The sequence below is a fragment of the Corythoichthys intestinalis genome, chromosome 7 (genome assembly GCF_030265065.1).
Source record: "Corythoichthys intestinalis isolate RoL2023-P3 chromosome 7, ASM3026506v1, whole genome shotgun sequence".
Classification (NCBI taxonomy): domain Eukaryota; kingdom Metazoa; phylum Chordata; class Actinopteri; order Syngnathiformes; family Syngnathidae; genus Corythoichthys; species Corythoichthys intestinalis.
The window spans coordinates 32794682-32811024 of NC_080401.1; the positions used below are offsets into that span (position 1 = coordinate 32794682).

At 38.1% G+C, this 16343-nt stretch overlaps 1 protein-coding gene across 2 annotated transcripts in view; it reads right to left on the bottom strand.

The window, feature by feature from the left end:
- Positions 1-487: 487 nt before the first annotated feature.
- The window catches only part of usp24 (ubiquitin specific peptidase 24), a 58418-nt gene continuing 42562 nt past the window's right edge, over positions 488-16343 (bottom strand). The window contains exons 57-67 of one of the 2 annotated variants that reach the window (XM_057841316.1): positions 16005-16094; positions 15795-15897; positions 15598-15716; positions 15410-15523; positions 15281-15346; positions 15145-15211; positions 10962-11040; positions 10815-10890; positions 10644-10730; positions 9264-9374; positions 488-1964 (exon numbers count right to left, since the gene is read on the bottom strand). In XM_057841316.1, the coding sequence (XP_057697299.1) occupies positions 1902-1964; positions 9264-9374; positions 10644-10730; positions 10815-10890; positions 10962-11040; positions 15145-15211; positions 15281-15346; positions 15410-15523; positions 15598-15716; positions 15795-15897; positions 16005-16094 (975 nt within the window). In that variant the 3' untranslated portion in view covers positions 488-1901. The remainder of the gene's footprint in view (positions 1965-9263; positions 9375-10643; positions 10731-10814; positions 10891-10961; positions 11041-15144; positions 15212-15280; positions 15347-15409; positions 15524-15597; positions 15717-15794; positions 15898-16004; positions 16095-16343) is intronic. The other variant, XM_057841317.1, reaches the window with a different exon arrangement.

A 16343-nucleotide genomic window follows, 5' to 3' on the forward strand; every position in this document is an offset into this window, starting at 1 on the left:
CATCTGGCCAACCCTATGAAAAATTTCTGGAGGCGCCACTGATAGGAGTGGCAATTTTAGTTCGAGTTCTCACCATAAGGAACAAGAACAAAGCAAGTGACTTTTTGAGCCCTCACTCCAGGCCGTCATTGAGACAGCAGCCAGTGCAACAACAGTCCTGGAAATTGCACCCAAGGATGAATAAGACTTATGCAAGCAAATCATTTGAATTTTCCTATTTCTTGGAAAGCATAATATGAGGTAACAGCCATCAAAAAATACAAACAAAGACCAGTTACAAAAGCGTGTGCATTCCAGTTTATTTTATATCAAATCTCCCTCCCCAGAACCCCCCCTGTAATCAAACTCTTGTCATACAAATTAAAACTTGGGCGTTTTGACATGCGTAACACACTCACACAAAAAACGTGTGATGGCAAATTGTAAATTGTCAGAAAAAAAAAAAAAAAAAATCACACCGACAGTAAAACTTGCACGAGTCACGGATGCCCCTCCCCTTACACCATGACCCCACCCCTTCGATATTAAAAGAAGTGTTTTTGTATTTTTTTCCTTTGAACACATGAGAAAAGCATTGAGAGGGCTGGGTTTGTTTTTCTTTATGTCACCCTTTAACACACACAAACACGCATCTTAACAGGAAGTTGAGTGGGTGGCGGCTTGTGATCACATGACCATCCAAACTGCTTCCTAGGTCCTCACCGTGCAAACATTGACCTGTTCAAGTCAACACTCACACAGTTACATTATGGTCACATATGGTGTGATGTGTAGGAGTTGGCGGCGATGGTGAGAGTTATCGGGAGATTAAGGCACTTCGGAACTCCCGATAACTGGGCTACTAATGTGTGTAATTGAGTCAACGCTACGTGTCTTCCTGTGTGTGTGTGTGTGTGTAACTGACTGCAGAAAAAGGCAAATAAAAGCATGTCTGGGATGTTTTTAGCATTTAGGAGCATACCAGTGTGCGTTTTGGCAGCACAAAAGACACAAAAAGCAAGTAAGAGCTTGGTAGAGGTAATATTAGCGTTGAGGAGCATTGGCGTGCGAGTCAAAGCTTACGTGTGTATGGCACAAAAGATACAAAAAGGCATAAAACAAACAAACGAAAAAGCAGAGGTAACATTGTTTATGAGCAGTGTGTGTGTGTTAAATATGGCATAAAAAACACACAAAAAAGGCAAATAAACCATGGCAGAGGTCACATTAGCACGAGTGCGCGTATGTGAGATATTGGCATCAACTTATAAGTCCCGTTCTGTTGATATCCTGCATAAGGAAGGCGGAGTAGGGGGAAAAAAATGTTAGCAAGAAGTGTTAAAACAAGCGATGAAAATAAAATAAAAAAAAAAAAAACACAAGGAAGCTCAAGGAAGCGCGCTGTGAGCGTGGCAAATAAAGTGCATACTTAGATCCCCCATGCCCATCCCTGCCTCCCCTTCACTCTTGCTAAGCAAGTGCTTGTGTGTATGTGAAAACTTGTGTTTGCATCCAAAGTTTTTCTCCAGGACCTTTAAAACATTATTTTACAACAACAAATGCTTATTGGCGAATGGGTGTGGGTGTGTGAGGGAAAATGACAAAAACATTGGGTAAAATGCCCCGCCCCCTGCCCTCTCTGTAAAAAGACGATCACCAAAGGAGGAAACCTGGTCACTCCCCCTTTAATTCAAACTGCCCTTATAAATCATCTTGATGGAAGTGATTCAAGAGTTTCTCCATTTTTTTGGCATTTTTGTTTTTCCTGTCTTCTGCGTCAAGTTGTTGCGATTGGCTAGCTTTGTTGAGTTTTGTTTTTTCTTCCAACGTCCCCGGGCCAGTTTAGGCAGCCCGAATGAGGTCGGGGCCGCGTGGCGCTCGGCCCGCGTGCCTTCCAGAGGGAACTCGTGCCCCAAAAAAAGTTAAGGGTCAACGTCCTCCAGGTCGCTTTTGGAATCGCCAAGCATCATGGGAGATTCTGATCCCTGTGGAAGAGGAAAGTTATCCTCAGTCTGATAATTAAAGGCAATATTACAAGAAATAAGCACATATGCAGCAGTGATTGAGATGCAAGTGACCAGAAAAACTAATAATGATGCTAAGTAATGAGCCACCGTTTGGCCTATTTTTTGCTTTGACTTGGAATTGGACTGCGTGCAGTTACCGTAATTGACTGACTTTAAGACGCACCTTTCTAGAAAAAACGGCATTTGTTCATACAGTGCGGCAAATAAGTATTTAGTCAACCACCAATTGTGCAAGTTCTCCTATTTGAAAAGATTAGAGAGGCCTGTAATTGTCAACATGGGTAAACCTCAACCATGAAAGATAGAATGTGGGAAAAAAAACCAGAAAATCACATTGTTTGATTTTTAATGAATTTATTTCCAAATTAAAGAGGAAAATAAGTATTTGGTCACCTACAAACAAGCAAGATTTCTGGCTGTCAAAGAGGTCTAACTTCTTATAACGAGGTCTAACGAGGCTCCACTCATTACCTGTATTAATGGCACCTGTTTTAACTATTTATTGGTATAAAAGACACCTGTCCACAACCTCAGTCAGTTACACTCCAGACTCCACTGTGGCCAAGACCAAAGAGCTGTCGAAGGACACCAGAGACTAAATTGTAGACCTGCACCAGGCTGGGAAGACTTAATCTGCAATAGGTAAAACGCTTGGTGTAAAGAAATCAACTGTGGGAGCAATTATTAGAAAATGGAAGATATACAAGACCACTGATAATCTCCCTCGATCTGGGGCTCCATGCAAGATCTCACCCAGTGGCGTCAAAATAATAACAAGAACGGTGAGCAAAAAACCCAGAACCACACGGGGGGACCTAGTGAATGACCTACAGAGAGCTGGGACCACAGTAACAAAGGCTACTATCAGTAACACAATGTGCCGCCAGGGACTCAAATCCTGCACTGCCAGACGTGTCCCCCTGCTGAAGCCAGTACATGTCCAGGCCCATCTGCGGTTCGCTAGAAGGCATTTGGATGATCCAGAAGAGGACTGGGAGAATGTGTTATGGTCAGATGAAACCAAAATAGAACTTTTTGGTAGAAACACAGATTCTCGTGTTTGGAGGAGAAAGAATACTGAATTGCATCCGAAGAACACCATACCCACTGTGAAGCATGGGGGTGGAAACATCATGCTTTGGGGCTGTTTTTCTGCAAAGGGACCAGGACGACTGATCTGTGTAAAGGAAAGAATGAATGGGATCATGTATCGAGAGATTTTGAGTGAAAATCTCCTTCCATCAGCAAGGGCATTGAAGATGAGACGTGGCTGGGTCTTTCAGCATGACAATGATCCCAAACACACAGCCAGGGAAACAAAGGAGTGGCTTTGTAAGAAGCATTTCAAGGTCCTGGAGTGGCCTAGCCAGTCTCCAGATCTCAACCCCATTAATAAATCTGTGGACGGAGTTGAAAGTCCGTGTTGCCCAACGACAGCCCCAAAACATCACTGCTATAGAGGAGATCTGCATGGAGGAATGGGCCAAAATACCAGCAACAGTGTGTGAAAAGCTTGTGAAGAGTAACAGAAAACGTTTGGCCTTTGTTACTGCCAACAAAGTGTACATAACAAAGTATTGAGATGAACTTTTGGGATTGACCAAATACTTATTTTCCACCATGATTTGCAAATAAATTATTTAAAAATCAAACAATGTGATTTTCTTTTTTTCCCCCCACATTCTGTCTCTCGTGGTTGAGGTTTAACAATTACAGGCCTCTCTTATATTTTCAAGTGGGAGAACTTGCACAATTAGTGGTTGACTAAATACTTATTTGCCCCATTGTATATAAGCCGCGATGAATATAAAATGCCGGGTTGAAAGCGAGGGCTAAAAGTAGCGGCTCAGTCCGATAATTATGTACGGTGTGTTCATTTCATCAATCAAAGAATACAAAAAGTCATAATCAAAGAAAGGTCACATGGGAGCTTGAATTGAATGTTATAATTGAGGATTCAGAATGGTAGCACGCCCTCTTTGCAATTTTAGACTCTTTGTAAATGGCTGTCAAAACGTGACTTAAGTAATGAGCACTTTCTTTTGCCTTTTTGATCAGAAACACATATTTATGCTTATGCTAGTCAGATTAAAAATAACCATTAAAAGCATGAAATATCCCACCCCCCAAAAATTGCACTTTGTTCTGTTGTTTGAGTAGAGTAAAAATCATTTCAAAAGATTTTTTTTTTGCCCAGCAGAAAAAATGCAGGTTTGAAGGGGTTAAATGCCAGGTTAAAAAAGAGATTTGTTTCCAGCAAAGATGTAGGCCTATTAAAGAATAATTATCTTGTTGAAGGGAAACCCATAATATACTGTATTCATATATATGTATATATACATATACAGTATACATTATAATATTGGGTTATATATAGGTGCATTTGCTTTTCACTTACCAGATCTATTTTGTCTGTCCCAACATATGCATTTATTTATTTATTTATTTTCCCTTCAGGCATGACAAATCCAAACAAACATACAGCATTTATATGTGTTTACAATTAATTCAACCCGAAAAGAAAAGGGCTGACAGGAGAAGCCGAAGCTTATTGAAACCCGTCCCCATTTAGTATACTACTGATGATGTCAAGGATTCTTTTGTGTTGTATTGTTTGTGTGTTCAATAAAAACAGTTTTAAAAAATGTCTATTTACATGTGACCTCTAAGGAAAGCAATCATTAAAAAAAATATAAAGCCATAGCATTATGATTTTTATCGTTTTATGAAAAAAAAAAAAAAAAAACAGTATTATGATAGTAATACAAATCTAGTTATAACATTCTGATAAAAATAGTCATATAAAAGGTGGTGACAAGTAAAGCCTGAATAATGTGAAAATATTTTTTTTGTTTTTTAAGAGATAATAATGGTTATAATATCACAGAAAAAAGGGATTGTATAAAAACTTGCAAGATGTATTTTTTTCTAGTTAAAAGGAATGTGGAATTTAATGAAACAAAAAGTCATAACGCAAAACCAAAGACCTTGTATTATGAAAATAAAGCTGTCAGTTTTCGCGTAAAAAGCTGTTACGAGAATAAAAACATATTCTGAGAAAGAAGTTGGAGTGATAAAATCAAACTACGTAAAAAAGTTTTTGTGATAAAATTTGTGTTGCTAAACAAAACATGTATACCATAATTTTTAGCCACTTTAAGCCATTACTTTCCTCTCACTTTGAATCAAGTGTCTTAAAGTCCAGCCTGACTTATACTGTATACAGAATTTTACAAGCTTATGTTCTGCATGTTTTTTTAAGTTTATATATATATTAGGGCTGTCAGAAACGACTAATTTCCTCACGATTAGTTAGCTGACTATTTTTACGATTAGTCGACTAATCTAATATTTTTTTGTTTTTTGTTTACTAATTTAATAATGATTTTTTTGTTGAAGCTTATTAATTCACAAAAACATTTTGGAACACCTAAATTCTTTATTAACCTATAAATAAATAACATAAATATCAATAATAAATCACAAACAATGAGGTCAAATGCTGCTCGCATTCACGAGTGCAAAAAAAAAAAAAAAAAAAAAAAAAAAAAAGCAAACGGAAACACTGTGACTTCACCTTTTTAACTGGAGTCAAAACAATTCTTACTCTTTTTGTGGTATGTCTATATTGTTCTAAATGTTAAAATGAATTGCAATGTCCCAGACAATCATTTTCAGAATACTTTGTGTGAGTTCAGATGCTCATTCTAGTGCACATTCCGCATTTTTTGGGGAGGGAAAAAAACTTCAACTTTTGTTTTATTCAATAAATAAATCTGCATGCTATGCACAGAGGTGTCGAGATCTACAGCTTTCAGGAGCAGCAGCAGAGTAGATTTAACAACATGAAGTACGTGTGGCAAAAAACTTAATGATGCAAGTTGATGAAGACGCACATAAAGGCAACTTCACTTTAAAAATATCATTAGAAAGTTGTATGGACTTACAATCCGCCAGTGTTTTTCAAGGACACTTTCGTGTATATCGACACACGACGAGTCTAACCAAAGGATGTGCAGTAGACGCGCTGGGGTCCACATTGTCGCGGACAGCAAGGTCGCTGATAGCTAGAAATCCGAGCAGTTCTTGAACGCGGCACGGACAATACCTCGCTCATCTGCACACAACCGAGAACTTTCTACCTACTCCTTCCTTCCCTCCTACTGCACCTCCGCCCGATTTGTCGCGGCACACCTGACGATCTCTCATGGCACTGTTGGTATGGAGGACCAGGAGTGCAAAAATTCAATAAATAAATACACAATTAAATAAATAATTAAAAGTGTCATTAAAATGCTTTTATTTCAATATTTATTTATTTAAATATTTATTTATTAATTTCAATTTTACACAATTAAATAAATAATTAAAAGTGTCATTAAAATGCTTTTATTTCAATATTTATTTATTTCAATATTTATTTATTAATTTCAATTTATATTTATTTATTTCAATTTATATGTATTTATTTCAATTTTTATTTATTTCAATTTACATTTATTTCAAAATTTATTTCGATTTTTATTTATTTATTTAAATTTTTATTCATTTATTTTAACTTTTATTTATTTCAATTTTTATTTATTTATTTCAGTTTTTATTTATTTATTTCATCATTTATTTATTTATTTATTTCAACTTTTATTTATTTCACTATTTATTTCATTCTTGCACTCTTGTTCCTCTGGAGGTGCAACCATGAAATAATTTTATCTGTCACGTTTGCGCGTCAAAGTTTGTAACGTCTGATTGGTTGCCCAGCAAAGCAAGTCTTAACTAGTCGATCTCAGATAATAGCTTGACGCCTGAGGCATTGGCTAATTTTTATGTACACCCGATACATAAGGTGGCAGTGTAGATCCGTATAATCTGAAAAATAATTGCTCCCTCAAAATCACAAAGACGACGAAGATTAGTAGCGTGGTCAGTGTAGCGGTAGTAGGCTTTGATGCATTTCGCGTGTTGTCTAAGCAAAACATACATATGTCCAAAATGTGCCCAGAGCTGCTCAGAGAAGCAGCAAATTTAATCGAGGACACTCTGAGGAGAACTCCACCAGCAGCCCATGGTGGAGTCCATTCTGTGGCCTCTACATCGCGCAGGCCAGCCCCTTTAAACTGGCTGATGTCTGCATACGGGAAACTCTAGTATAACTCAGAAGTGGAACGGTCCTTGGAAATTTACGAGATTTTTTTTTTTTTTTAAAATCAAGTTTTGAAATAAGGCTAAATGACAGAAATAACTAGCAGTTTTCTAAGTAGTTTTACTCTGAACTCCGACATCATTTTTACATGATAATGATTTAGTTTGGGTCTAGGAGTGCTCCAGTGTCTCTCTAAAGTAGACCCGTTATCGAATAGGTCACCGTTTTTCCCCCCATATATTTAATAAAGGGACTTGCGCTCTGAAGCCACGTCATTGCATTCTGAAGCCAGCGCATTGCATTACCGTAATGCACATAATGCAAACAATAATCCAAATGAGGGGCGGCTGGTTTGACTTCGTTTTTACGAGTGGAGGCTGGCTTGACCGCAGTTCTAAACTATCGAAAACTCTTCGATCAACATCTTGATCTGACAGAGCCGAGATGATGCCAATAACGTTAATTAATTGCTCTGTTTTATAGGACATGTACTCAGGGTCCAAATGTCCTGCTTCAATTTGTTCTGAGAAATCTAACAGGTCCCAAGAGAGCTCATGCAAAATCTCAGATAATGCCGCCATGTTGGGAAGAAATAGGACGAAGCAATCGCTTATTACTCGATCAGCTCAAACCCCGCCTAGTTCACACCCGCCCACCGAGTTTGATGAGCCAATGACAGATAAAATTATTTCATGCGGCCACACGGGGAACAAGAGTGCAAGAATGAAATAAATAAAAAGTGAAATAAATAAATGTTGAAATAAATAAATAAATGATGAAATAATAAAAATTGAAATAAATGAATAAAAATTGAAATACATTTTGTAATAAATATAAAATTAAATAAATAAATAAAAAATTGAAATAAAAGAATAAAAATTGAAATAAATAAATATGAATCGAAATAAATATAAATTGAAATAAATAATTAAAAATTGAAATAAATATAAATTGAAATAAATAAATAAAAATTGAAATAAATATAAATTGAAATAAATAAATAAAAATCGATATAAATATAACTTGAAATAAATATTGAAATAAATAAATATTGAAATAAAAGCATTTTAATGACACTTTTAATTATTTATTTAATTGTGTATTTATCTATTGAATTTTTGCACTCCTGGTCCTCCATATGTTGGCACACTAGTGTTGAAAAACACTGCGCTAGCTTGTTTCTTGTTGTGTTCCAAAATTACACTTGGGTGACAGCGCTTCAATTGTTCGTTCATAGCCGACGTGCTACGTGCGGCCAGACTCTCACCATTCTGGTCCGTTTTTTTTGTTTCCACCGCTTGCATTGTGAGCGCTTGCCATTCTAAACTTTATCTGTATGTAATTTTTTTAAAACCCGTCATTACCCGTCGACGGTATGTCGAATTATTTATGTCATTGATGACGTCGACAACGTCGACTAGTCGGGACTGCTCTAATATATATATATATATATATATATATATATATATATATATATATATATATATATATATATATATATATATATATATATATATGTATATATATATTTATATGTATGGAAAAAAATGCCTTTTTTTGTAAAATGTGATGAGTGTGGCTTTTAATCCAAAAATGACTGTCTTTTTAGGAATAAAATCATATAACCTTTATCTTGTAAGAATACTTTGTTGCCAAAATAAAGTATTATTCCAAGTAATTTGTAATTAATTGAAGAAAACAAAGTAACATAAAAGTAAAATTGCGGTTTGCAGTTACAGTCAATTGTCTATTTTAACATTCTGGCTTTATTGTTTTCTTCTTCTCTGGTCCCTAGAAATAAAAGTATGACCATTATAGCCATTTTTTAATTACTTTGAATGCATGAAAGAAAATTACAAACACATCAACACAAAGATAATAAGGTCATGAAAAACATCGACTTTATATGCTTGTCATTGGTGAGCTATTAACATTACTTATATGTTGCTGTTGGCGGTGACAAATACAGAGTCACAAAAAGAACAACGCTGCTCCAAGTCTGTCTAATTGCACTTGTGGGTGGTAGAAAATTGCCAGTCACATGCGGCCTTCCTGAGTGTCGATGTGCATCCCACTCATTTTGTGCATGTGCAATTGGAACATGTCGGGCTTACCTGTCGTAGGCTGCGTTCGGGGTTCTCGTTGGCGGGGCTTCCGTCGGAGCCATTGCTGCTACCAGACTGCTCCTTTTCGTTCAGCAAGGCTGTGGCGTAGGCTAGCGTGTCCTTCATGGATTCAAACACACGTTGATAGTTAATTCTTTTAACCCTTTCAGAGACAGTGGTCACTACAGTAAACATCTATTCAAAAGTTATCATCAGCTTAAGTCATTCACTGCTAGCCTAGGACATAAGAGTATGTGTTGTGGTAGTTAGTAAAAGAGGTAAATTGATATGGAAAACACCTATTAACGGCAATAGACGTCCAATCCATTTCAACTGGGAGGAGCTGGAAATAATCGTTTGATCGTTTCTGCCCTTCCCAAATATAACTGATTGGATGTCTATTGCCTTCAGGGGCAGCCAACGAATTAGGGCACTTTCACATGAGACCAAGAAGACCAGGGTCTGGTTGGAGAGCTACCTCACAACAACACTTTCAAATTACTTGTTAAAACGTTCAGTATTCGCATTGCGCCAACCAAACTTTCTGAGCAGCATCACGTGGACGAAAGGCGCACTCATTGATTGGACAAATTTAAAAGAGGAAATACTTCCCTCCTCGTAGGGAAGAGAGCGTCAAAGCAGCTGCAAGTTATGTAGCATAAGCGCACCCTGCTCCAATTGCATTCGCAAATGAAGCAGGCTGCGCGGACCGAGACCCACGATTTTTGAGCGAACCAGAGTTCATTTGTTTGTTTCGAACTAGAGTTCGGATGCACGTTTACATTGACAAAATGAAGCGGACTATCTGAGAAAAAGAACTCTGGTCCATTTAAAAAGGACCAAACAGTGCAAATGTGAACGCGCCCTAAATCTATGTGGAGTTAAAAGAGATTAAAAATAAAATAAAATAAAATAAAATTCCCAGAGCAAAATACACACTAGCTAGTCTTGTTTTTTTCCCCCGGTCATTTTTTCATTTTTTAACATTTTAATTCCTTGTATTTTTTTTACTCATTTAATTTAGAATTATTTAGATTTTGTCATTACTCATGGCTTTTTTTTTTTTTTAATTTGAGTTTAGTTTTTTTTTTCTTCCCCTAATTCTTTTTCACTTATTACGATTTAATCAATTGATTTGTTTGCCCAAAATGTATTTTTTACTTTTTAATCCCTTTTATTATTTTTTTTTACTGATTTAATTTAGAATTATTCAGATTTTGTCATTAATTTAATTTGTCTTTTTAATTTTAGTTTTTTTTATTTTTATTTTTTATTCTTCACTTATTACGATTTAAACAATTGATTTGTTTCCCCAAAATGTTAAAAAAAAAAAAAAAATCATAATTCGTGCATGAAGGACATGAATATATGCCGTAAACTTGTTTGTACCTGTGCAGAAATTGTACGCTGGAAGCTCTTATTGGTGGACGTCTCGTTTGATACGTTACTCTGTGGCGTCCAGTAATGCTCTGTCATCTGAGGAAAGTGAAACAAACGTCATTACCTCATCACCCTCAACAGAGAATGTTAAAAAGAACGACTTCACGGATAATAGCAGACCTTTTTCTGGAGCCACTGCACTGCCCAGCTCCAGTGACCAGAAAGGTCCTTGAAGTAATCCTTGGCAGGAGCACACCTGCTGGCACAAAAGTGTATATAAATAAAAGTAACAATAAATGTTATCATCTAGAGTGTGATGCTACCCACTTCTGGGCCAACGTGACCAAGAACTTCACACACTGGTAGCAGCGTCTACTGTCCACGTTGTTGCTTTGGTGCATCAAAGCTGTGGATAGAAAATGTAGCATGTATGAGAATGACAATCATCTTTATTGGCCAAATATGTTGGAAATTTCAATTTCCCAGTTTTGAACCTGCCCAAGGAACATAAAAAAAGACACATAGTGAGGACAGGGCAGGGAGAACGGACAGGTCACCATAGCCCTTTTCACACACATATCCAGGGAAATTCCCATGTAAGGTGACGCGGGATTTACTCGCGTCATTGCTTTCACGCATGTAGAGATGTCCCGAGACTGACTCGGGTTGGAAACTTTCACAGACTTGTCTCATGTGGCCCACTGGCGCTCTCTGTGCAGGGGAGGGCTGCCGGCGTGATTTTATAACCCGGACATTTTTGGTCGGCATCGGCTGTTACAATGTTAGTCAATCAAATTGTGTTTTGTTGCAGAGGAAGTGCTCCCAATAGGGGTGTGACAAAATATCGAAATGGTGATATATCATGATACTTTGTATCCCAAAAGGTTACCGATATGCTCCTGTCAAGAATCGAGATATCGTTTTAAAAATGTGTCAATTAAAAAAAAAAAAAAAAAGGCTGCCATTGACGGTGTTCGACGCCCAATCCATTTAGACTGGGAACGTTCGTTCATTCAAAACCAGAGCATTCACAGTCATTCGGTCCGATTTTCGGGGCATTTACAGGTCACTTGCTTTTCATTTTATGGCATTTACAGGTCATTTCCTGTTGAGTTTGAGTCACTACCTATTCATTTGGGTGATTCCCAGGTCACTTCCTGTTCTGTAACGCAAAATAAACAGCAAGTGACCCATAAAATACTCCAAAATCAACAGGAAGTAACTGAAAATCAACAGGTAAATGACCTTAAATGGCCCAAAATTACCTCATTGCCTGCCACTACCGTCCATTTGAACTGGGAGGGTGGCAGCGATTGAACATTCGTTCATTCGCTGCCATCCTTCCCACTTCAAATGGATTGGACGTCTACTAGTGATAAACTCATTCCAATTCACAGCAGAAGCTTGTGTTTCTATTTATTAGTTGTTTGTAGAATATCCGAGAATGATTTCCTGACCAATGTATCGATGATCGTTGTATCGCCATATCGTCAGATCATCGTTATCGTGAGCTTTGTATCTCAAATTCTATCAGATCGTGTGGTACCAAGAGGTTCCCACTCCTACACCTGACACGTGAAATGTCCGTATAAAAGGGTCCCCCCCAGGATTGATAAATCTAAATTCAAGACTTTTAAGACCTTTTTTAATGCCATTTCAACAGAAAATTAATACTTTTCTCGCACCCACTATTTAGATAATATTGAATCATATTATAAAAAATAAAGCACTGAACATCAAATTTAACCTCAATTACTAAGTGTGTTTGACAAAAGAATGCACATTTACTGAAGATACAATTAAAAAACATTTAAATATGAGGTCTTTCAGATTTTTTCCCCCCAGGATAAAATGGATTTTACACCATTTTTGTAAAGCAACTTCAGAAATTACATTTCCCTTTTAAGAGGACCTAATTGGCAGTGAAAGTTTAAGAAACAGCCACTAAATGGCAGTAGTTTACCATTAATTACCACAAAATAAAAAAGCTACACATGACCATTTCCCTTGGTAATTGTTTTTTTCTAATCACATTACTAGTATACAAAACACATGTTAATCCTTTGTTAGCTATTGAAGACATTTCTTTTAATCAGATAGAGAAAATCCATACTCTTATTCAATCAAGAAAAACATTTAAATATACCAGGAGGTGTTTTACTATCACCTACATTATAATTTGCCTATCACCATGCCATGTTATTCAGATCAACGTTACCCCGCACTCGTTCCAATAATAGTGTCAACAGTGTTGTGTATCTGAGGGTGATGGTGGTGTTGTGCCGAAAAATGTTGTTAGTGTTAGTCGACCTGGGAAATTGTTTTCACACATAAGGGCTACCCGTTTGAATCCCGCCATTTTCACGGTATTTTGGTGTGTGTGAAAGGGGCTCAAGATACCTGACATGAGAAAAGGGAAAGCAAAAGGGTGGAAGGAGAAAAAAAACATTCTCCTATTGTTGGTGGAGTTCAGTGTGCAATTAGAAAAAAAACACCCCACCAAATAAGCAACAGAATAAAACTAAAACAAAAAAGACACATGCAGCTAAAAGACACTAACATTTTTATTACAGTATTCATGAAACACGTTGCTTCTGTTGCCATGGCAAGCTGTAATGTCCCATCACAATTCAACTGGTAATAATTTGAGAAAAAAAACTGCATAAAACAAACGAAACGGTTCCAAGTGAACCGAACCGGTTCAATACACTGTGAACTGATACATTCCTAATGTTTCCCATTTTTTTGCTGAGATTTCTAGCGACATGCTCATACAGTGGGGCAAATACGTACAGTGGGGCAAATAAGTATTAAGTCAACCACTAATTGTGCAAGTTCTCCCACTTGAAAATATTAGAGAGGCCTGTAATTGTCAACATGGGTAAACCTCAACCATGAGATAGAATGTGGGAAAAAAAACAGAAAATCACATTGTTTGATTTTTAAAGAATTTCTTTGCAAATCATGGTGGAAAATAAGTATTTGGTCAATACCAAAAGTTAATCTCAATACTTTATGTACCCTTTGTTGGCAATAACGGAGGCCAAATGTTTTCTGTAACTCTTCACAAGCTTTTCACACACTGTTGCTGGTATTTTGGCCCATTCCTCCATGCAGATCTCCTCTAGAGTAGTGATGTTTTGGGGCTGTCGTTGGGCAACACGGACTTTCAACTCCGTCCACAAATTTTCTATGGGGTTGAGATCTGGGGAATGGCTAGGCCACTCCAGGACCTTGAAAAGCTTCTTACGAAGCTATTCCTTTGTTGCCCTGGCTGTGTGTTTGTGATCATTGTCATGCTAAAAGACCCAGCCACGTCTCATCTTCAATACCCTTGCTGATGGAAGGAGATTTTCACTCAAAATCTCTCGACACATGGCCCCACTCATTCTTTCCTTTACACAGATCAGTCGTCCTGGTCCCTTTGCAGAAAAACAGCCCCAAAGCATATGTTTCCACCCCCATGCTTCACAGTGGGTATGGTGTTCTTCAGATGCAATTCAGTATTCTTTCTCCTCCAAACAGGAAAACCTGTGTTTCTTCCAAAAAGTTTTATTTTGGTTTCATCTGACCATAAGACATTCTCCCAGTCCTCTTCTGGATCACCCAAATGCTCTCCAGCGAACCGCAGACGGGCCTGGACGTGTACTTTCTTTAGCAGGGGGACACGTCTGGCAGTGCAGGATTTGAGTCGCTGGCGGCACATTGTGTTACTGATAGTAGCGTTTGTTACTGTGGTCCCAGCTCTCTGTAAGTCATTCACTAGGTCTCCCCGTGTGGTTCTGGGATTTTTGCTCACCGTTCTTGTTATCATTTTGATGCCAAGGGGTGAGATAGAGCCCCAGATCGAGGGAGATTATCAGTGGTCTTGTAGCTCTTTCATTTTCTAATAAATGGTCCCACAGTTGATTTCTTTACACCAATTGTTTTACTTATTGCAGATTCAGTCTTCCCAGCCTGGTGCAGGTCTACAATTTTGTCTCTGGTGTCCTTTGACAGCTCTTTGGTCTTGGCCATAGTGGAGTTTGGAGTGTGACTGACTGAGTTTGTGGACAGGTGTCTTTTATACCGATAATGAACAGGTGCCATTAATACAGGTAATGAGTGGAGCCTCATAGACCTCGTTAGAAGTTAGACCTCTTTGACAGCCAGAAATCTTGCTTGTTTGTAGGTGACCAGATACTTATTTTCCACTCTAATTTGGAAATAAATTCTTTAAAAATCAAATAATGTGATTTTCTGTTTTTTCCCCCCCACATTCTGTCTCTCATGGTTGAGGTTTACCCATGTTGACAATTACAGGCCTCTGTAATCTTTTCAAGTAGGAGAACTTGCACAATTGGTGGTTAACTAAATACTTATTTGCCCAACTGTATGTTGTTTCATGGGTTTAAATAATCGTTCATGAAAAAAAAAAAGTTTTTTGCGGTACTCCCTTAAGTAGGGTTGCATGTAAAAATAAAGTCAGTTCAAGAAGTATTTGTGCACTTTAGGTCAATCAGTAACTCACCCAGCAGGCCTTTCTCTGACTCAAAAGCATACTTGAGCCTTTGTGACTGCAAAGGATCCTCCACCACCTGAAGGAGACAGTTTAATGCTCAACGACACATCAGTGATATAACACTCCAGGTTGCCCGATGACTCACAAGAAGCTCCTGCAGCATGTGAAAGATGTTCTTCAACTCGTGAGGCGGCACCGTCTCCAGCTGAGTCTACAGAATATCACCAGCATTAAAATCGTAAGAAGATACACCGGGTGGCTATGCATGGGTTACCTTGAGGAGCTGCAGAACGCCCAGCGAGAAAGGCTCGTTGCAATAGGAACAATACGTCACCATGCTGATGAGTGGCGTCAGGGGGCCCGACAACTCGCGCAACGCGAACATCACCTAAATGACCAGAAGGGCCTTTTCATGACGCATCTTTTAAATTTTGGTGATAAAAATGAAACGAGGGTCGACACCTCAAGAAGATAGGGTTGTCCCTCTGGGGTGAAAACAGACGCCAAGATGTCCGAGTGGAGGGGGAGGAGTGGTGTGGAGGAAGGAATGCTGCTGACACGCAGGGTGAACCCTTCCGGAGCTGTGTCAACACAGAACACAATGAGCAGAATGGCACAGAAAGTACGAACATGACAATTTGGACAGGGCAGCTTCTCACAGTGTGTTCGCTGGGAGTCTAGGTCCGAGTGTAGAGTGATGAGTGCTAGCGTGTTATGGAGGTGGAGAAATTCCCGAGCTTGGGCTTGACTCCACCGTCGATTCTACAGAGACATGAGGAGGACCAGAACGTGAATAATTTTAGAGCATTTTCAACAGGTGCTAATAGTGGGAACAAACACGTAAATTAATTAAAAAAAAAAAAATCTACCTGGTTGTTTTGGCGATTGGGTCCAAGAAGGAAAAGGAGCATTCGACGGTAAGCCGAGTGTTTCAGCAATAGTTGACAAGCTTCACAACCCTGTGTGAATATGCAACATTAATTTAGTCATGTCACATATAGAATAGTAGAGCACAGACAGCTGATAATCGAGTATTAATGTGAACACACAAGAAAGGAAAAATTATATGCGCAGCCTCTTTTTGTTGTCTGTTCTACCCATATCCATACTGATAGACTTAAGCACAATGCATGTGATAATTCATCGGTATAATGAGGAAGGGCGGCGATCTGAGATATTCACACTTCATTGGCTAAAACAGCACTGGC